This window comes from Carcharodon carcharias, chromosome 11 (genome assembly GCF_017639515.1).
Source record: "Carcharodon carcharias isolate sCarCar2 chromosome 11, sCarCar2.pri, whole genome shotgun sequence".
NCBI lineage: Eukaryota > Metazoa > Chordata > Chondrichthyes > Lamniformes > Lamnidae > Carcharodon > Carcharodon carcharias.
In genome coordinates, this window is record NC_054477.1 from 75,848,631 (window position 1) to 75,871,717 (window position 23,087).

The window sequence follows — 23,087 nt, forward strand, 5'->3', positions numbered from 1 at the left end:
ACAGCATCGGCGGAGAAGAAAAGAGTTGACGTTTCGAATCCTCATGACCCTTCAACAGAACTTGAGTTCGAGTCCAAGAAAGAGTTGAAATATAAGCTGGTTACACACACACCTTAAACCAGCTTATATTTCAACTCTTTCTTGGACTCGAACTCAAGTTCTGTCGAAGGGTCATGAGGACTCGAAACGTCAACTCTTTTCTTCTCCGCCGATGCTGCCAGACCTGCTGAGTTTTTCCAGGTAATTCTGTTTTTGTTTTGTGATTAGTAAGGAGGACTTTGCAGGTCAACAGAGCTGTGATTGCTGTTGCTGTTTCCGGCATCTAGGTCGATGCTGGGTGGTACGTCCGGTTTCATTCCGTTTTTGTGAATTTGTTAAAACTGAATAGCTTGCTAGGCCATTTGAAAGTGACAGTGGATCTGGAGTCACACGTAGGCCAGACCTTCCCTGAAGGGTATTAGTGAACCAGATGGGTTGTTACGACAATGGTTTAATAGTCATCATTAGACTTTTAATTCCAAATTTTTATTGAATTCAAATATCTACCTTGGCGGGATTCAAACCCGGGTCCCCAGAGCACTACCCTGGGCCTCTGGATTACTAGTCCAGCAACAATACCACTAAACCATCGCCATTGCCTCCTCACCTCTGTAATTTCATGTTCATTATTAAAGGTGCTTTCATACCCATAATATAATGTTATGCCTTAAAGGAAAACATTAAAATAAACTTTGTCATATGTCAAACCACCCTAACATCACAGCTATACTTAGCAGTCCCAGTGCATGATGGCATATTTTGGAGGAAATATATTTTTAATAATAAATATCTGTAAGTTATTTATGTATTTGGTTCTAACACTGTTGATAAACAATTCAAACTCTTCTCTATAACTTCATTATAACTCTTCGCTTGGATTAGTCCTCAGTATTGGTTATTCTTTTACATAGCAATTTTCTTACCAATTTTTTTGCTTCCCTTAATTCCCTTGTGAATTTACCTCAATGCTGCTGTATGATTCCTTGACAACTGGTTGTTTTCCAATACCACTATTCATGTGTAAGCATTAGCAAGTTATTCAACACCAGATGCATCATAGTTAATCATAAACCTGTTCTGACCTGACTTCCACACACATGTATCTAATAGTTGTTTGGTACTACAGAACTTGAGTATTGCTGAAAAAAGAGACATGTCTAAGGTTTTCATCTTGCACTTATCAGGACACTTGCAAGAATACCAGTATAAGTGGGAAAGCAGCAGCTTATACTGTATGTGAAGAGAGTGTTGATTGGCTGGCAAGTGGTGTTGTCATGGAGAATGCACCATTGATGGTGACTGACAGTTAATTGTCAAGCATTGTTTGAAATTTAAACCAGGCAGCTTGACCCTGATTGGTCAAGGCATTGCCCTAAGGAATGAGTCAATGAATGGCTGTCACTTATTTTGTTTAGCTGAAATAGGCGCAGTGTATGTACATGTTCTTTCTGTCTGCAAAGAACAGGACCTGTGTATTAATACATGTAGCTTCCAGTACATGCATATGCGCCACATTGTGAGCCCAACTGACAACTTTAAATTGATTGTCAACGTAATTCTTAGCACTTTGAAGATCATGTAGCAAATGTTATCCAATTGCGGAATCACATCTAATGTTGGACACTGTGTTTTGAGTTTTGCAAGCATGGGCTGGAGGGTATGGCCTGTACTCTGTCCGTTTCGAACAGTGGCTAGGATATGCTTTTTGATATGATCCACCCTGTCTTTGGGACGTATGGGTTACATACCTAGCATCACACTGGCACCAAAATTCATATACCACAGTATTCATCTGTATGATAGGCAGAACATCTTTTCAGCTTGACGGCAACATCCTGTTAGTGGCGAATACCACTCATGTTGCTACTGCATAGTAGCAGCGTAAAACAGATGGCTTCATCTGTTGCTCAAATTTTTGAGATACCTTGCCCTTCCAGTGTAATCTGAGGTAGACAGGGCACTTTTCAGGGATGAAAGCGATGGCCTTAACCCAGTTCATTAGTTTGTGTGGTATATAGAATGATCTGATCAGGGTAGCCATTATCCCGCAGGATGCCTTTGATGGGCCCTATTTCAGCATCAAGCTTACATGGTGAGCAAAATACTCAGGCCCTATTTACAAGATTGCCGAAAAGACCAATCTTATAGTATGTGGAACTGTAAGAATCCCAACGCACATATTGACCAGTGAAGGTAGGCTTGCGGTAGACTGTTGTAGAGATTCCCCCTGGCAGATTTCTCAACTAGTACCTCAAGGAAGGGGAGTTAATTTAACTGCTCCATTTCATAGGTGAATTTGAGCGCAGGATGGAGCCCATTAAGACTTGTAAGGAAATTGTTACATGCAGCTGCGGATTTAAATATAGCAAACGTATCATCTACATATTGGAAATAGTTGAGGGATAGGAGATTAGGTGTCATTCAATCGAAAAGATATTTCTCATGGAGCCCAACAAAGATGTTTGCAAGAGCTGGGCCTAAAGAGGATCTCATGGCAACAACATCTATTTGGGAATACATGGTGTCATTAAAATTGAACTCAACTGCGTGAGTTGCTGAGTTCACAAGTTCAATGAATACTGATTCACATGATGGTGGCAGGTCTAGATCGCCATGATATAGTGCTGGCCTTCGCAAATGTGAAGGAGTCCTTCACCATGTATGTGAAGGCCATACAGGATTTGCATTTCGATAGCAATGCTGTGTCCATGTGTTCTTTTGATATTGCTAGCCTATTCACTAATGTTCTACTTAAGGAAGCCATAGGTATTTATGATGCTATCCCTCACCTTCTATTTTTGAGAGAGCATCAAAGTGAGGGATAGCATTGTTGCACCTGGAATACTTTTGTTTGGTAATGTCAGAATCAAGCATCCACATTTCAGGCATAGCACAGGCCAGAAAAAAAAAAGCAGAGTTCCCTCTGCTTGCAAAAACTTGCTCTAACAATATCCCCATAAAAACAACCCTCAACTATGTACAAGTGGGAATATTTCTACTGTCATACATCATTAATACATTTCAAATGTTCACTTGTATTATAGAACCACTTCCAAATGGAGCATTCCTACCATTGCTCTGGCTTTGATCAGCTAGGTCAGCAATGACAGTGAATCGCACCTGGGAACTTTTTGGCTGATATAACTATGTGACTTAGCTACTGCAAATCATTTGGGTTATTAGAAGAATGTTGGAACACCGCGGCACCAATGTCATAAGACAACAGTGAATGTGCCATTTATTTCTGGCACTCAATCCTTCCCTGGCTGGGAAATAGTTGCACTCACTAGTGATTGACAAACTGCATCAGTGGCCTTTATAAGGCTTTATAAGCGGGATGGACAATGGCCTGTCCAGGACAGAAAAACTAGTGGATGGTGATACCATTGCTTGGTCGCATTTTACCTAGCTGCTCTGGTTCTAGCGCCTCTGGAAGTGTGAATTGAAACTGTTCACCTTTTTATATGGGTCTCTGCATCCCACACACTAATCACATCTCAGTTGTGTTAACAGCTCTATTGTCAAAAATCAGTGTTGTTGACAACAGAACTGTTTGATAAATTTATCGTAAGTGAGGCAGTTAATTTAGTGTCAAATTAAAGGCAGGTTTGTGCTGATTCCCCACACCCAATGAAAACTGGGTTAAGCAGATTAAATGTTAATGTTTATCAATGCTTAGCAGCAGCAGTCAGGAGGAGGCGGAACATGAAAATCGATAATCAGATGGAATCATGTGTAATATTACCAATTTATGGCTTATAAAAGTGTTAAAACAAAACATATTTTCTTGGACCAAATTGTTGGCATTTTGGATTTTAATATGCTGTTTTATAAGTGAGCTTCATTCGTTCTGCAACTATTCTGGAGTCATCAATTTAAAATTAACTGATTTGAGGAAACTACATATAATACTGTACTAACTGGGGAAGAATTTTATATCAACAGTCATTTGGGGCCACAAGGACCACAATCAATAAAGTATATTTACATATAAATCACTGGTTAGGCCCCAGCTGGAGTGTTGTGAGCAATTCTGGGCACCACACTTTACGAAGGATGTCAAGCCCTCAGATAAGTGTAGAGAAGATTTACTAGAATGGTACCAGCGACACAGAACTTCAGTTACACAGACAGACTAGAGAAACTGGAATTGTTCTCCTTAGAACAGAGAAGGTTAAATGGAGATTTAATAGAGGTGTTCAAATTACGATCAGTTTTGATGAGTAAAGAAGAAGCTGTTTCCAGTTGATGCGGGTTGCTGATTGGCAAGAACTGGAGGTGAGATGAGGAGATTTATGTGTTACACTGCGAGCTGTAATGATTTGCAATACATTGCTTCAAAGAGTGGTGGAAGCAAATTCAATAATAGCTTTCAAAGAGAATTTGAATGTCTATTTGAAAGGGGGAATTTTGCAGAGATGGGCAGGAGAATGGAACTAATTGGATAGCTTTCAAAGAGCCAGAACAGGCACAGTTTTTTCTCACTGTATCAGATTCGATGCCTATATTGCACTTATCACAAGTCTATGTACAAGATACAATGACATAGCCACCCTGTAACTTTACAGTATGCGCCTGTGGGAACACACCTTCAGTGCATTCTGCAGAACAATACAATAAAACCCAAATATATAATGGCTAGATTTAGGTCTTCAAACCTCTTTAGCATGACTTTATCTGTACATGATCCAGCAGCATTTTGAATTAATACTGCACATGTTGTAATAAGGTCCTTTTCCACACGTTCTGCTAAGGAGTAGATGAGAAATAATGAGAAAGCATATATGCTAACAAGGATGTACAAAAGCAAAATACAGCGGATGTTGGAAATCTGAACTAAAAACTGAAATGCACAGTATGGCTTTATGCAAGTTGCCTGAATGCCTCGTCTGTCATGGAAGGGTATATGGAATGGACAGAACCAAGAACATAGCCTAAATAAACAATTTATGAAGCAGAGGAGGGAGGCCAAGAAACATATATGGCACATTAATCCATTAAAGCAAAAAAAATCTGTTAAACAACTTAATAATGAAATAGCAACCCTGTTACTTGCACTATATGCCCTTGGGAATAAACCTTCAGAGCACTCTGCAGAAAAACAAGATGGTAAAATCCAAATATGTAATGGCTAGGTTTAGCTCTTCACGGCCTGGGCACTAAACTTGCAGAAAAGTTCCACAATGTAAATGAAAATCATGCAGGCTCTAGAACAGGCAACCTGCTCCACCAGTGACACCTGGGCAATGAAGATCAAAATCTACTGCATTATCTCTAAGCTTGGAGAAACAAAAGGTGAAAGTCTGCAAATATCACCAAAATGCTTACTTTACAGGGCCAGTTCTCTCCCTACTTCCTCCTCTCCCGAATGTCACAGTACCTCCTCCAGGTTCTCATGGTGAACCTTGACTGTTATTTTCAGTAGGCTACTTGACCATGAACAACATTACAATTTAGCCTGATCATGTCCTCACCCAACATCCTTATGCGCTTTCTAGCACCGATCATTGATAGCAAGCTGTTATAAGAATCTTGGCTTATTTTTCTCTTCTCTAGTTTACTGGTATTGAAACTAATAATTGCAATCCAATGTTGCCTAGCTGAGATCAGCTGACCTTCTGCAAGCATGAAATAGAAACTGGGCTCATCTTATCTGTTTCCGTAGGGAGGCAAGACACAGCACCTTTACCTACTAGCCAGTGAGAGAGCCACACATTTTTGAGATTAACAACTGGTTCCCAACAGTCAGTGCAATCACTTAGTAGTGAGCAGAATAAATTATTATCAGAGAAGATAATGAAACTGAGGTTCAAAACAAAACTTAGATATTTTCAAATTTAAAACAGATTCAATTTTATAATTACATAAAAGGCAATTAAAATGAAGTAAGAAAGTAGTTCAATAATATATGCATATAAATATTTTTGCATAGACTTGTAAAGGAAGCTCTATTGGCTTTGAAGTTATATGGTTACAAGCACGATTTTTTGAAACAAGCTTAAAAATGCTATTTGCAGTACATTTCAAAACTGGAATGTTGCTGTCAGTACATGGCAGGTACAGCAAGATGTACTATTAACTACAGGCTTTAGATACACAATCATTCATGTATTTATGCAAGCATGAGCAAAAAGAGGTGAAGGCAATCTCGGCTGTACCAAAACCACAATATACTAAGTTTTGCTGTTTTAAGGGGACACGAAAACCAAAGGAAAAGTTGCACGCAATTCTGTTATTTAATGACAGCAGTCTGCATTCAAAATTCACGAATCGTCGGTTAGGTTTGAATGAATGTTGTTGGCAAGATCGGTGCAGAAATTCAATAATCAAAGGGAACCAATAATGATTCTTTTTTCAACACCGCCCACGTTGTTATGAAATGAAAAGAAAGACTTGACACACGAAAGCAGCGGATAACAGCAGTTCATACAAATAGATACATGACATTAAGCTAACAGTTTTAAAAGTTCCGCTTAAATCTACACGGTCGGTCTGAAAGTTGTTTTTTTTCCGCCCCTCTCTCGAACCTTTGGGAAACCGAAGCTGAGGGGATGTTTGTGGGTGACTGAGTAAGTGGCTGAGGTTTACCTTCTGCCGCTGCTGACGCCTGCCGGGTGTCTCCACATGGGCGACCCACTGCTGCTGTCAGGTGCGCGGTCACTGGGCACCACCGGGCGGCTGCGGCTCACCAGGAAAGCCGGGCTCCTACATGGTTTCTTCTCGTTGTATCTCATGTTGTAAACGCATCTCAAGGCAGGGAACTAAACCTGGGGCAACGAAAACAGTGAAATCCGCAGATTTCCTAATCACCATAGAAACTAGTAAATGGCAGAAACGCATTTAAAAAAAGAACTGATTATATAATCAATCCAATTCTGTCACTCTTCGCATAAAGTGATGATGAAGGAAAACTGACACAAAAAATGGGAGAAATAAACATGAAATAGGTCAGAGATTTTGTTTTTCCTCTCTGTGTTGCTCTCAAACCGGATTGTAAAATTTGTTTCGTCCCCCCCACCCCGCCCCCCGTCGGGTAAAACAAACCTCTCTGACTGGAACAAGAGGAAATGATCCACTGACCTAAATATTTTTCCAAACATCTGTGACCTTTTTCTGGCTTCTGTGGGAGGAGACAGGCGCGGGTCCAAGGAACGGAGCCAAGAGAAATCTGCGGCAGGGAGGTGAGGTTCCTGTGGCTGGAGATGGGGTCCATTTGCCATTCTTGGCACGTCGGAGCCTTTCACTCACACGGAAGCACCGCCGGACTCACTGTGAAGAGATTAATTTAGTAACTGGGGCTGGCCGCAGAAACCATTGAAAAATATGCGCGGAGCCATGGACAAATTCTAGGCAGAAAGGGGTGCCACCCTGCTCTTGGTTCACTCCGAGATGACAGCATATTGACGCTGGCTGCACGGTGAGGTGCGTTTTTTCTTTTTGGAAAGTAGGTCAGTAACTTCAATGTTCAATCTCCTTCCGTCATTGCGCTGAAATTAGCCACTCCTTATGTAAGATGTTGCGACGTTTCAAAATATGATGGCTAACATTAAGGCTAACATTAACAGCTAGGAGTTTTGACATCAAGGTCTTTTGGATTTTGAGATGGTTGCGCTTGAAAGCAACTAACCTCAAAGACTTTTAAAAGTCTGCAGTGAATGAACAAGTCTCAATTACACTGAGACACACTTTCCAACATATTCAATGGCTGCTGCAGCACGGTCCTTATGTTGCTCTGAGCAGGGGAGAGAGAACTGTGGACAGTAATGTGGCTGGAGTTGAATCGTTAATAATAAAAATGAAAGCATTCGGCCAGTCTTTTGGAGATGGTTGGGAGACACATTCTGAAGAACTTTTCTTTAATGTGATCTAATCAATGATTTAAGGTCCAGTGGTGGAAGGACCTGTGGAAGCATAAACAATCGGGTTAATGTTTCAGTTCGATGACCTTTCGGAGTTCCGACGAATCGTTAACCTGGTTTATTTCATAGCTAAAGGGTAGACATAAAAAGCAAATTCCACTTACTATCTTGTTAAAACCATGGGAAAAATAAAATTCTATCCCTCTCGAGGGCTGATTAATAGTTTTTGGCATTACCTTTCTTTTAATTGCAAACAAAACTATCCAGCAACCTCCAGCTCCTGGCCATGGCCGTGTCTAACAGCCCTCCATTCAAAACCTGATTGCCCAAGGAAGCAGGGACACACTGTCCCTAATGCTTTACCAACACGCCTGTCAGTCAGATCGACTATCCCTTCCCCGCATAAATCCTAGACGTGTTCACATGACCAGAGACTTTCTCCCCACAATGGGTGTGATTTTAACTTGAGAACGATGATGAATTTCTTTTATATCCCTGGTTATCATGGCTTTAGTACACGTTTTTCAATGCTAGCAGTCTGTATCCTTTTTAAAATCTTTGCAAATTTATTTTGTTTTAAATCAAACTTCTAAAGCATAATTTAGCTCCAGAATTCTTTTCGTGATGACAAAAATGAAGAGAAAAGCTGAAATGTGAATCTGTCAAATGGGTTTTGCTCTTCCATGCTTTTGTGAATCAAACTATTGTATATATAATTCCTTCTACCATTGAAGGAGACCAAGGATTGGATTTTCCTGCCGGCAGAACTTTTTTTTCATTTGTTCATGGGATGTAGGCATCTCTGGCTAGGCCAACATTTATTGCCCATCTCTAATTGCCCTTGTTCAGAGCACATTTAAAAGTCAACAACATTGCTGGGTGCCTGAAGTCACATGTAGGCCAGATCAGATAAGGACAGCAGATTTTCTTCCCTAAAGGACATTAGTGAACCAGATGGGTTTTTACAACAATCAGCAATGGTTTCATGGTCATCATCACACTTTTAATTCCAAATTTTTTTTATTGAATTCAAATTTCGAACCCAGGTGCCCAGAGAATTATTCTGGGTCCCTGGAATACCAGTCCACAATGCCATCACTTCCCCACTGGTGGCACTGGAGATGAAGAACAGTGTTGGTGGTCATTGATCAGCTGCACATTAAGTTCATGAGCAATTTGTAACCACAATGTCATGGCCCACTGCTTTGTAACTCTTTCGAGTACAAACACGTTTCCCTCTGTTCCTATTCAGATGAAGTTACATTGTTTCATAGTTTGCCATTGTGAGATCTGAACTCTTGATCTTGGGGTTACAAACCCAGTGACATGACCACTTGGCTATTTAGGCCAAGCCCCACTACTTTGTATTTGAACACAAACTAGTGCCACTAATAAAAGACTAGCTAATCCTGAGGCCCAGGCTAATGATCTGGGGACATGGGCTCAAATCACACCATGGCAGCTGGTGGAATTTAAATTCAATTAATAAATCTGGTATATAAAGCTAGTCTCAGTGAGGATGATCATGAAACTATCATCAATTGTTGTAAAAAACCATCTGGTTCACCAATGCCCCATTAGGGAAGGAAGTCTGCCATCCTTACCTGGTCTCGCCTACATGTGACTCCAGATGCACAGCAATCTGGTTGACTCTGAAATGGCCATTAGGTTTGTGCAACAAAGGCCTGCCAGTGATGCCATTTCCCATGAAAGAATAAAGGGATAGTTCAGCTGTGTAATGAAATCACACAAACTTGAAATGCTGTTGTGATTGTTTAGTGCAAAGATATATTTATGACATAGCTGGGGAAGGGTGCCCAGGAGAGCTCAGGGAGCCCAGAAGTAAGTGAAACACACCTGCCAATGGCTTTTTTCAACCCAGACACTGCATTTGCACTGAATTCCTGGTGCCCTGACCAACTTGCAAGAGTGAACGTGATGACGACTCGCTTGAGTCAATTTCAAATGGATGATTTAAAGGGTCACTGCATGGATGACAGTTGGATTGTAGATATGGAGAAAAAGGGGAAGAAACTGGCATTATGGAATCCCAACCTCGCAAGGCTGCGACTCACTTCTTGGATGCCTCCATCTGATGTTGCTAACTGTAAAAGCATGCAGGGAGATACACTTAGATAAAAGCAAAATACTGTGGATGCTGGAAATCTGAAACAGAAACAAAAATGCCTGGAAAAACTCAGCAGGTCTGACAACATCTGTGGAGAGGAATACAGTTGATGTTTTGAGTCCCTATGACTTCATCAGAACAAAGGTAATAGAGAAATGAGGTGAAATGTAAGCTGGTAGAGGGGGGTGGGACAGGTAAAACTGGATAGGGGGCCAGTGATAGGTGGAAGCAAAGAGAGATTGCCAAAGATGTCATAGACAAAAGGACAAAGGGCTGTTAATGGTGGTGATATTATCTAAGGAATGTGCTAATGGGGACATTAATGGTAACAAGCAGGACAAGCTAGTGGGGGTGGGGTGGGAGGAAGGGATCGAAATGGGCTAAAAGGTGAAGATAAAACAATAGATCAAAATAAATTTAAAAATTGGTGGGAAAAGAAAAATATATATTTTTTTAAAATGATAAATTATTGGAAAAAGGGAGATCAGAAAGGGGGTGGGGATGAAGGAGTGAGTTCATGATCTGAAGTTGTTGAACTCAATATTAAGTCCGAAAGGCTGTATAGTGCCTAGTCGGAAGATGAGGTGCTGTTCCTCCAGTTTGCGTTGAGCTTCACTGGAACATTGCAGCAGGCCAAGGACGAACATGTGGGTATGAGAGCAGGGTGGTGTGTTGAAATGGCAAGCGACAGGGAGGTCTGGATCATGCTTGTGGACAGACCGAAGGTGTTCCTCAAAGTGGTCACTCAGTCTGCGTTTGGTCTCTCCAACGTAGAGGAGACCGCATTGGGAGCAGCAAATGCAGTAGGCTAAATTGAGGGAAGGGGTCACTATCATGGTTTTGGGAGGGAGAGGAAGGTGTGTGGGCGGATGCACGGGAGATGGGCCAGACACGGTTGAGGGCCCTGTCAACCACCGTGGTTGGAAAACCTTGGTTAAGGAAGAAGGAAGACATGTCAGAGGAACTATTTTGGAAAGTAGCATCATCAGATCAGATGCGACGGAGGCGTAGGAACTGAGAGAATGGGATGGAATCTTTACAGGAAGCAGGATGTGAGGAGCTGTAGTCAAGGTAGCTGTGGGAGTCGGTAGGCATTGGTGGACAGTCTATCACCAGAAATTGAGACTGAGAGGTCAAGGAAGGGAAGTGATGGACCATGTGAAAATGATGGAGGGTTGGAAATAGGAAGAAAAATTAATACATTTTTCCAGATCCAGTCGAGAGCACGAAGCGGCACCGAAGCAGTCATCAATGTACCAGAGAAAGAGTTGTGGGAGGGGGCCTGAGTAGGACTGGAACAAGGAATGTTCCACATACCCCATAAAGAGACAGGAATAGCTGGGGCCCATGCAGGTACCCAAAGCCACACCTTTTATTTGGAGGAAGTGAGACGAGTTTAAGGAGAAATTGTTCAGTGAGAGAACAAGTTCAGCCAGATGGAGGAGAGTAGAGGTGGATGGGAATTGTTCAGGCCTCTGTTCGAGGAAGAAGTGGAGACCCCTCAGACCATCCTGAAGACAAAGTCAGGGTTGGACCTGAGAGAACGGAGTACAGCAAGTTCAGAGAGAGACAGGTTAGAGTGAGTGAGAGGAGCAGAGAAATTGAGACGACTGATGTCACGCCGACAGCTCTCAATGAAAAAATCAAGAGCAGGTAAGAATCCAAAGGGAGGGGTCCAGGTGGAGGGAGAATATTGGAGGCGGGTAAAAGTATCCGTTGAACGGGGAGGGAACTCCTGCCCAAAGAAGTGAGCATGGAGATGAAGGAGGTGGAAGAAGAGTTCAGCATCATGCTGAGCCCGAAATTCATTGAGGTGAGGGTGTAAGGGTATGAAACTGAGTTCTTTGCTGAGCACTGAACATTCGGCATCAGAGAGGGGAAGGTCAGAGGGTATGGTGAATACACTGCCAGGGCTGGGATTGGAACTCAAGATGGGGACAGAGGGACAGGCAGGGGTGGAGGGTCCTGGATGGGCATTAGTGTCGATGAGTTGTTGGAGCTTGCGTTTCTTTGCACCTGAAAGAAAGAGACAAAGTTTCTTGTTGAGGCGTCGGATGAGATGAAGAATAAAATGAAACTGGGGGCAAGGACAGCTTAGAGATAAGGTGCGTTGGTGCTGCTGGAGGGAGAGGTTGAGTGTGTTCATATGGCGGCGCATGGCACTGAGTGTGGATCTCAGGAAGCGACTTATCACCCCACCAGCCTCTGCGTTCAAAGGATCATCCTCCGGCATTTCTGCCAACTCCAGCATGATGCCACCACCAAACACATCTTCCCTTCACCCTCCCCCGGCAGCTTTCCACAGGGATCGTTCCCTCCGGAACACCCTGGTCCACTCCTCCATCGCGCCCTACACATCAATCCCCTCCCACAGCACCTTCCCATGCAACTGCAGAAGGTGCAACACCTGCCCTTTTACTTCCTCCCGCTTCACCGCATCACTTGCACTTCCCTCAATTTAGTCTACTGCATTCGCTGCTTCCAATGCGGTCTGCTCTACGTCCGGAGAAACCAAACGCAGACTGGGTGACTACTTTGCGGAACACCTTCGGTCTGTCCGCAAGCATGACCCAAACCTCCCTGTCACTTGCCGTTTCAACACACCACCCTGCCCTCATACCCACATGTCCGTCCTTGGCCTGCTGCAATGTTCCAGTGAAGCTCAACGCAAACTGGAGGAACAGCACCTCATCTTCCGACTAGGCACTTTACAGCCTTGCAGACTTATTATTGAGTTTAACAATTTCAGATCATGAACTCTCTCCTTCATCCCCACCCCCTTTCTGATCCCCCTTTTTCCAATAATTTATAATTTAAAAAATATATATATTTTTCTTTTCCCATCTATTTTTAAATTTATTTTGATCTATTGTTTTATCTTCACCTTTTAGCCCATTTCGATCCCTTCCCCCCACCCCACCCCCACTCGGGCCATCTGCCACTATCTTGTCCTGCTTGTTACCATTAATGTCCCCATTAGCACATTCCTTAGATAATATCACTGCCGTCAACACCCCTTTGTCCTTTTGTCTATGACATCTTTGGCAATCTCTCTTTGCCTCCACCTATCACTGGCCCCCTATCCAGTTCTACCTGTCCCATCCCCCTCTACCAGCTTATATTTCACCTCATTTCTCTATTACCTTAGTTCTGATGAAGAGTCATGGGGACTCGAAATATTAACTGTATTCCTCTCCACAGATGTTGTCAGACCTGCTGAGCTTTTTCAGGTATTTTTGTTTTTGTTTCAGGGAGATGCACTTGCCTGCCGATGGGAAGAAGAAGCCTGTTACTGAGAACAAAAAAGCATGGTGAGCAGGAGGACTGTGGTTCTATGTTCATGGTTACAGTGCTGGAAGTGGTTTAATGAGCTAAACACAGCAGGAAAGTTGGGTACAATGGCACATTCAGCTATTTCCAGGCCTGTATGTAGCAAGACCTAGACAAAATTTATGCTTGGCCTGATAAGTGACAGGTAAAATTTATGCCACACAAATGCCAGGCAATGACTATCTCCAACAACCAAAGGTCTGATCGATGACATGCAATAGCATTATTATATAAAAACAAAAAAACTGCGGATGCTGGAAATCCAAAACAAAAACAGAATTACCTGGAAAAACTCAGCAGGTCTGGCAGCATCGGCGGAGAAGAAAAGAGTTGACGTTTCGAGTCCTCATGACCCTTCGACAGAACTTGAGTTCGAGTCCAAGAAAAAGTTGAAATATAAGCTGGTTTAACGTGTGTGTGTGGGGGGCGGAGAGAGAGAGAGAAGTAGAGGGGGGGGGGTGTGGTTGTAGGGACAAACAAGCAGTGATAGAAGCAGATCATCAAAAGATGTCAACAACAATAGAACAAAAGAACACATAGGTGTTAAAGTTGGTGGTATTATCTAAACGAATGTGCTAATTAAGAATGGATGGTAGGGCACTCAAGTTATAGCTCTAGTGGGGGTGGGGAGAGCATAAAAGATTTTAAAATATTTAAAAATAATGGAAATAGGTGGGAAAAGAAAAATCTATATAATTTATTGGAAAAAACAGGAAGGGGGAAACAGAAAGGGGGTGGGGATGGGGGAGGGAGCTCACGACCTAAAGTTGTTGAATTCAATATTCAGTCCGGAAGGCTGTAAAGTGCCTAGTCGGAAGATGAGGTGTTGTTCCTCCAGTTTGCATTGGGCTTCACTGGAACAATGCAGCAAGCCAAGGACAGACATGTGAGCAAGAGAGCAGGGTGGAGTGTTAAAATGGCAAGCGACAGGGAGGTTTGGGTCATTCTTGCAGACAGACCGCAGGTGTTCTACAAAGCGCCGCCCAGTTTACGTTTGGTCTCTCCAATGTAGAGGAGACCACATTGGGAGCAACGAATGCAGTAGACTAAGTTGGGGGAAATGCAAGTGAAATGCTGCTTCACTTGAAAGGAGTGTTTGGGCCCTTGGACGGTGAGGAGAGAGGAAGTGAAGGGGCAGGTGTTGCATCTTTTGCGTGGGCATGGAGTGGTGCCATAGGAGGGGGTTGAGGAGTAGGGGGTGATGGAGGAGTGGACCAGGGTGTCCTGGAGGGAGCGATCCCTACGGAATGCCGATAGGGGGGGTGAAGGGAAGATGTGTTTGGTGGTGGCATCATGCTGGAGTTGGCAGAAATGGCGGAGGATGATCCTTTGAATGCGGAGGCTGGTGGGGTGATAAGTGAGGACAAGGGGGACCCTATCATGTTTCTGGGAAGGAGGAGAAGGTGTGAGGGCGGATGCGCGGGAGATGGGCCGGACACGGTTGAGGGCCCTGTCAACGACCGTGGGTGGAAAACCTCAGTTAAGGAAGAAGGAGGACATGTCAGAGGAACTGTTGCTGAAGGTAGCATCATCGGAACAGATGTGCCTGCAACAGCAGGTCAAAGGTTGGGAATTCTCTGTGAGCAGTTCACCTCCTGATTCCCTATCTCCCTTTCCACTATCTATAAGGCACAGGTCAGGAATATGATGCAATACTCCCACTTGCCTGGATGAGAGCAGCTCCAATAAGACTTGGCACCATCCAAGACAAAGCAGCCTGTTTGATTCATGTTTAATTTGGTTGGCTATAATTCATGTTAAAGTAAAAGCTACAAAAAGTGGAATCTTGTTGATAATTTCTTCACTTGAGGGTCATTCAATAAATTTGGTTATTTTGGTTTACAGCTCCTCCACCAAAATTGTAACACGAGGGACAGGAATGGATTCAGTAACAAGGAATTGGGTTTGGACTGGTGACTGAAAACAATGACTTCAGTATTTCCAATATTTAATTGGGGGAAGCTTATGCTTGTCCAATGCTAGATGTGCGATAAGCAGTCTGATAATTTAGCAACAGTGCTGAGGTAGAATTGTGGGTTGTCAGCGTACGCTATGCTTTTGAATAATGTGGCTGGGGGCAGTGTATAGGTGAGAAGTAGGAAGCTGGCCAAGGATAGATCCTTGGGGAATACCAGAGGGAACGGTGCAGGACCAGGAAGAGAATCCACTGCAAATGATACTCTGAATACAAATAGATAGATAAGAATAAAACCAGATGAGAGCAGTCCTTCCTAAATGGACAACTTTGCAGAGGATGGTGTGGTTAACCATGTCAAAGGATGCAGAAGGTCGAGGAGAATGAGGATGGAAAGTTTACCTTTCTCACATATATGTGTCGCTGTGACTTTGATGACAGCTGTTTTGGTAAAGTGGCAGTGGCAGAAACCTGATGGGAGAGATTCAAACATGCAGTTCAGGGAAAGATGGGCATGCATTCCGGAGAGGATAACATATTCAAGGAATTTGACCAAGCTTTTGGCTATGTGCCTACTATCGCCTTAAGTGGTTCAATGTTTAATTTTGCTTTATAATGCTCCTGTGAAACACTTTGGGACATTTTATTAAATTAACAGCGCCAAATAAACCTAAGTTGTTGATGTTATTGTGGCTGCTACCAGGTAATCACTCACTAACTTGCATTATTCTGCTCCCTTGTTCCAAATCTAACTGTACAGTAATGGAATGAGAGCCTTTTCCTATTTATATATGCCATGGGGTCATTGCCATGATAACTGATGGCTACATACTGCTTTCAATGAGGCTTTGTGCTTTTAGAAAGTCTGTTGCCTGGTAGAAGTGCTGCTCCCTTGTGTTCTGGTGCCTCCTTTGCAATGGGCAAGTAGTAGGATATCAATTCATCTGTTTTGCTGTGAATGCTACACTTATTCAGATACAGAGCCTTTAGTTCTGGATTTTTACTATTTTTGTAACCTCTAGCCTTATCTGCTGATGGATTCTTAGGTTTGTACACTCTGTCCCTCCCTGTTGTGTTCTGATCATAATTTGCCTTATTCCTACCTTGCTCTCTTGCCTTGTCTTCTCTATTTAATTTATCACATCTTCCCAAACTTGATTCCTTGCCCTCACTATTTAGTTTAAAACTCTCTCTACTGCCCTAGTTATGCGACTCACCAGATCACTTGTCCCAGCATGGTTCAGGTGAAGACTGTCCCAATCTACGACTCCCACTTTCCCTAGTACTGGTGCCATTGCCTCATGAATTGAAACCCATTTCTCCCACGCCAATCTTTGAGCCATGCATTAGATCTGATTTACTCTGCCAATTTGCTCGTGGTTCATGTAGTAATCCAAAGGTTATTAACTTTGAGGTTCTGCTATGATTGTCAATAGTGGTCGCTTGGAAGGATTCAGTTTTGTAAAAAAATGTACATTGTGGTGACCTTCACAGTCAGACAGGCAGGATTGTTCCTGCAGATCTTACTGAAGTTGGAAAAGTCATAGCTCTGTGACAACCCCTCTTACAAACTGTAGATAGCAAAGGTAGACCTTTTCAAACATCCCAAATAGGTCTCCATAAGTCTAAGAACTCATATCATGGGATGGGGCCTTGTCTGAGATGCATCTACCTTTGTTCCCCCTGGATAAGCTCCTCTTCTTCCTGCAAGTGCATCACTGCCATTCGGATATCAATGGAATTTCCATGCTAAATGCTGTGTTTGCAGCTAATTAAAAAATAGTTACCAAAATAGCCTTGCAGTACAAAAACAAAGCAGCAGATATGATAATAGAGATAAAATTTTTCAACAAGCACAAAAAAAACTTAAAATGCTAAACTAAACTATGAACCACGCCTTTAATAATTAAACTTCTAAAAGGCAGAACAGCAAATCCCAACTGTGGCTTTTTTAAACAGATGAGCAGTACTGTGAAAGAATGAACTGGTGAAAAGGTTCCTTCCTTCCTCCCTCCTCACTCCCTCCCTCCCTTCCTTCCTGCCAACAATTATCATAAATTGAAGCCATCATGACTGGCGAATAAAAGCAGATTTTTACCCCTAAAAACCTCTATTGCTGGTCATTCATCACTTGGAGACTAGGGGAAAGTAACCTCTGGCATTTATTAAAATATACTTGATGCATAAAAATTGTAAAAGTACATTACATGACAGGTCGAATTTCATTTTACATTAAGCGCTATGCAGATCAGTTTCTTTCAATACAGTACGAGATGTTTCACTATACTTGCCGTTTTACAGATTATATTTACAATGTACATTTACATTCCATGTCAAGCATTCTGTGATGTGTGCAGCCCAAGGGATTAGGTAGACATATAGGCACATCCATAATACCCTGTACTTTGGAGAATCCTGCAGGGAAACTATTCCTAAAGTTGTTCGCTGGAACTCCCTCCTAGATGTGCCTGGACCTGTAGCAATAAAAATCCAATTGTATAAATTCCAAAAATTATCAAAGAACCATTAGTTCAAATTTCAGAAATTTCCTCAAAGCCTAGAATGTGCTTGCCTCTATTGACAATTTCATATGGACAAGCTTAAAGCACAGCACATGCCTTGTGGGAGGATTGGAGAATTACACACAGACTTGTTAAAGCATTACCATAGATTTCAATATGAAAATACAATTTTCACTTCATTCTTTGCATTAAGATTATGTGCTGTACCAATTTGAGTGGGGATCCAGCAAATAGGAGTCTTGCTTAATTTCCCAGCATAGAAGGAAGTGCTCTAAACTAGTGGAACCAAGCCTGCCAGGCAAAAATATCAGGCTGTGGCTTGTGATAATAATAGCCTTACAACTGCCACAATGCTCAGTGTGACCTGCCATTAGATAAATAATATATCCATTGAGCCCCATGTGTACATTTATGGTTATTTTGATTCTGTTGATATAGCTGTGCTGATGTGGGAGAAATTTAAACTGAACTTGAGAAAAAGCTTGATAACATGCAGTTTTAAAATATTAACTGGGATAATTTGGGGATAGGGAAGAGCATAGAACAATGACCCAGTCCAAACACCTAAACAAATCTTGGGGATGAGAGCACTTTGAACAACAAAAACTTATTTAACAGCTAGTTATTCAAAACCTCCTCAAAAATGTGTGAATGTAATTTTCACATATAATGTTGTAAATATTAGGTTTCTTGTCATGTTCGTCACAGATGATCAGGATCTGAGCATCTGCAATGCAGCAATGGTATCTCCATTGCTGTGGTATAGCAAATTTACTGAAACAATAAATTACATGAACAACTGACACTGAAGGAGAAAAACCTGCATTTATATAGTACCTTTCACAACATCCCAAAGCACTTTACAGCTAATGAGATACTTTCAAAGTGTAGTCACCATTGTAATGTTGGAAACAACAAATTTTTGCACAGCAACTTCCCACAAAAGCAACATGATAGTGACCAGATAACATGTTTTTTTTTTAGTGATTTTAATTGAGGAATAAATATTGGCCAGGACACTGGGGATAACTCCCCTGCTTTTCTACAACATAGTGAAATGGGATCTTGTATGTCCACCTGAGACAACAGATATTATTTAACATCTGATCCAAAAGATGGCACCTCCAACAGTGTAGCACTCCTTCAGTACTATATTATAATGTCAGCCTTGATTTTTGTGCTCACGCCCTGGCATACGGCTTGAATTCACAATCTCATGACTCAGAGGAAAGAATGCTATCAACTGAGCCACAGCTTATGTACAATACCAACCATTATAAGACTCAGCTAAGTTAAAAGCCACTTTGCATTGCTTTATCCTTTCCAAAACTTCTTGTCCCTATTATTTATATCATAAAACCTTTACTTTATTCCTTTTGTTAACGTAAATATAAAGTAGATTTTTCCTCCCCACCTTACCTCTGAAATGGGATAATTGAAATGATTTCATATTAAAATTGATATAAAAACGTGCGTTAATAAGTTTTAGAATAGACAATTTAACAGCTTTACAATAGACAAATGTAGTGAGATCTCTTTCGAGGCATGATGGGACATTTAGACAATACTATAGGCATAATGGGATATGTAACTAGCACCGTGGGAGCCTAGCTTAATGGCCTTCACCGGATGGGCAAACAAATGTTCAGGCAATAAGAGCATAGACAAGGAGGCGATAGATCCAGACGTTAACAGCCTCCCAGCCTGAACAATCATTGGGTTTTGTGATGTATGTAACTGAAGGTTGTAAATAAAAGCTATAAAAATGTTACACAGCCTTGGTATCAGGGTCACCCTTTAGAATCAGGCTATGTTTCTCCCAGCATATGCTTGTAATAAAGTTCTTCATTACTTGAAGCTCACAGACTTGAGAGTATTTTTATTACCAGAACAATTGGCATAATTGGCAGGTTCCTTGCAATATTGGTTGCTGGCACCAGATTGAATGTTGTCAGTAGAGGATGGGTGAATATGTTCATTTACCACCCATTAGATAGGGTGGTCGCCATTCAAGATGGGAAGCCAGTGGGCTGGTTTTAGAATTCAAACTAGAGTATGGGTCTGTGAGTGGAGTAGCTGAGGACAGTGTGACACCAATTAACTAATGGTCGTGCGGTAAAGTGGTACAGGCTGTTTCCTAGTGAGAGCTCTGAGTAACCCAAGTAAATGGGATAGACTGTTTCCTAATGTCCGGTACAGTAAGAGAACCGTGAAAACAGGAAGGTTCCATTTCCTAGTGAGGAAAAATAGTTGTAGTCAGACTATAGACGAAATATCAGCCACGGCAGGCAAAAATTTAGATTAGGGTCTCGAAAAGTCCCCAACAGGATTTTTGGCAAATAACCTAAAAAAGTGAATTTTTTTAAAAAATTGATGTAAGTCACTAAAGAAAGGGATAGAGAGAGGTACCCCTAGGTGGCAGTGGGGTGGGGAGGGAGGTGGGGTGGATGGTGGGGGATGTATGTGGCGGGGTGTGGGGGGGGATGGTGTTAAGGAGCAGTGACATTCAGAGGCTCATTTTGATTGTCCCTGTAGAGGGGAGTCTCAAAGATCCCTTTTCCCCCCCCATTGCTACTTGAAGTTTTGTTTAGAGTATGAACGTTTTAAGTGTTCAAATTAATGTTAGGAGAATGGAAATATATATATCTTTATATATGTGTGTGTTTGTGTGCAATGAAGAATTTGTGTGTGAGCTTTACTGTGGTTTCTTCCCTAAATTGTAAATTGGAGTTTTAGCACTTTGAGTTAAAAAAAACTCACAATGAGGATTGTTAGTCGGGTTAAAGGAAAGTATGATTAAACAAAGCAATGCTTTAAATTATAAAATTCAAGTTGAGATTTCCAGCCAAAAATCACAATTTGAATATATTCTAAAAAGATACAGCAGATTTCAGACTAGCAGGGAGTTAACTCTTTCCACCAGCAGCTTCAACTTTCAGGCTGCTGAATTAATCCATTCCATCTCAAGTAGAATGGACCCTTGTGCTTTTATTTAGAAATAACTGCAAATGCAACAACATTTCTAGCAGCTTTAAGAATCTAAGAAGTTATCTGCAGATTTTCAATGTGGCATAGACATAGTTTAGAGGCTTTACCTTTAAATAAAATGACTTAACCCATTCAGGCTAATTGTTATCTTCTGCTTGGGAACAGGAGATCTGTCAGCAGGGAAGCAACCAGCAGCTCGATTAACTATTTTGTTTCAGATAAATCAGAGCAATGGCAATCTGAAGAACAGCAGCTGCTGTGATCACCTTCTTAACAGTAACAGAAGCATGGGAGGTGCCTACCGTGAACGTCAACAAAACCACCTGTCTGCATCCAGGACAATACGTGCAGCTACCTAAAGGAGGGAATGGAGAGTGGATAAGGAAACCAGGCAGTTGGATTTCTGATGGAGTCACTACTAGCAGTCATTGTGTTGTTCAAGTTGTGTTATCAGAAAGGGTGAATGGGACACAAATAATACTGCCTGGAACCGGGACCATGTTCTGCCTACCAAATCCATGGTCCTCTTGCAATGGTACAGTGGCATCTAGGCTGTTCGAACCCACGGGGTTTGCCAGTGCCTCTTGCTAGTGGCACATCACCAAATCCAACTGAACCTACACTATCAGTATGGTTAATGTGACTGATGTACAAAGTGTTTTTGGTCCAGGTTCTGGGCTGGGTATTTACTATTTAGCATGTAAGGAAACTTGGAATAGTGGTATTAATATCTTAAAGGTGAAGACAACTATGAACATCATGGCCAGATGGACTAATCTGCCCCATTGTCTGGGAACCAGGATTAGACGGACAATACTGTCAAGAACGTTGTTTGGATGTTATTAATCAGCTTGGCTGTAGCGATACACAGTGTTTGATTAGTCGACTTGCGGATATCAGAAACCCACTAAGTGCCAGCCATCATGTCACTGACCCGGATAGGATAGTCAAAATTGGGAAACCCAAAGTGCTTTTACATGATGTCATGATGGTGACCTTAGAAGTGACCTACAATTTGACCGGGCTCATCCAAAATCTATTAGCAGTTTGTGGTGATCATTAGAATTGGCTAGTTGAGCAAGTGTCTGATACACGATTTCCACACCTGCATTACCCTGGGGAATCCAGGATATCCAGAGGAAGAGATGGAGTTTCTTGGGGGATGTGGGGGGTGGGGTTTGTTTGGAAGTGCCAATTCAGCCTTGAACTCATTGCAAATCTCCAATATAAATGATTATGTCTCTTGGGTAACCAAGGAGACCACAAGAGGGCTGCAGTTCACAGCATGGGGAACTGAATACACACTTATGGCTGTTCCGGTCCTGGGAGAAGATATGATGGAGGGATTAAAACTTCTCTCCCAGGTCATCATGAATGTAACAGATTTGAAGTCTAAGGTGGGGTGGGGTGGGGGGACGGGGCTGTATGTGACATGTTGGCTGCGGACTTGATAGATAACATTAGGTCAGATGTTGAAGATATAAGATTTGGCACTGCGCCTTGACACATATATCAGGGTGTGGAGAAATTAGACCTTATCAATTTACAGGAAGACGGCAGGAATTAGTAGTTACACAGCCTTTTAGAGGAGGTATGGGAGACACAATAAAGTTTCTGGTAAGTATACCACAGGACATACTAATGGAACATACTGGGGGGAAATAAATTCAAATCCCTGGAAGTGGAAAAGAGTGCGTTGGTGTACCAGCTGGGATCCCGCAGACTGGGTGACTGCTTTGCGGAACATCTTCGGTCTGTCCGCAAGCATGACCCAGACCTCCCTGTCGCTTGCCATTTCAACACTCCATCCTGCTCTCACGCCCACATATCCGTCCTTGGCTTGCTGCATTGTTCCAGTGAAGCTCGACGCAAACTGGAGGAACAGCACCTCATCTTCCGACTAGGCACTTTACAGCCTTCTGGACTGAATATTGAGTTCAACAATTTTAGATCATGAACTCTCTCCTTCATCCCCACCCCCTTTCCGACCCCCCCTTTTTTTCCCAAGAATTTATATAGATTTTTCTTTTCCCACCTATTTCCATTATTTTTAAATGTATTTCCATCCATTGTTTTATCTCTACCTTTTAGCCTATTTCTATCCCTTCCCTTCACCCCACCCCACCCCCACTAGGGCTATCTGTACCTTGCTTGTCCTGCTTTCTACCCTTAATTAGCACATTCCTTAGATAATATCACCACTTTCAACACCTCTTTGTCCTTTTGTCTATGACATCTTTTGGTTATCTCCACCTATCACTGGCCCTCTATCCAGCTCTACTTGTCCCACCCCTCCCTTAAACCAG

The 23,087-nt window shown here is 42.2% G+C and overlaps 1 protein-coding gene across 1 annotated transcript in view; it reads right to left on the reverse strand.

Moving 5' to 3' along the window:
• The window catches only part of LOC121284366 (neuronal PAS domain-containing protein 2-like), a 210,796-nt gene extending 202,992 nt beyond the window's left edge, over positions 1-7,804 (reverse strand). The window contains exons 1-2 of the mRNA XM_041199787.1: positions 7,120-7,804; positions 6,628-6,806 (exon numbers count right to left, since the gene is read on the reverse strand). Coding sequence (XP_041055721.1) covers positions 6,628-6,773 — 146 coding nt within the window. The 5' untranslated portion in view covers positions 6,774-6,806; positions 7,120-7,804. The remainder of the gene's footprint in view (positions 1-6,627; positions 6,807-7,119) is intronic.
• Positions 7,805-23,087: the final 15,283 nt, after the last annotated feature.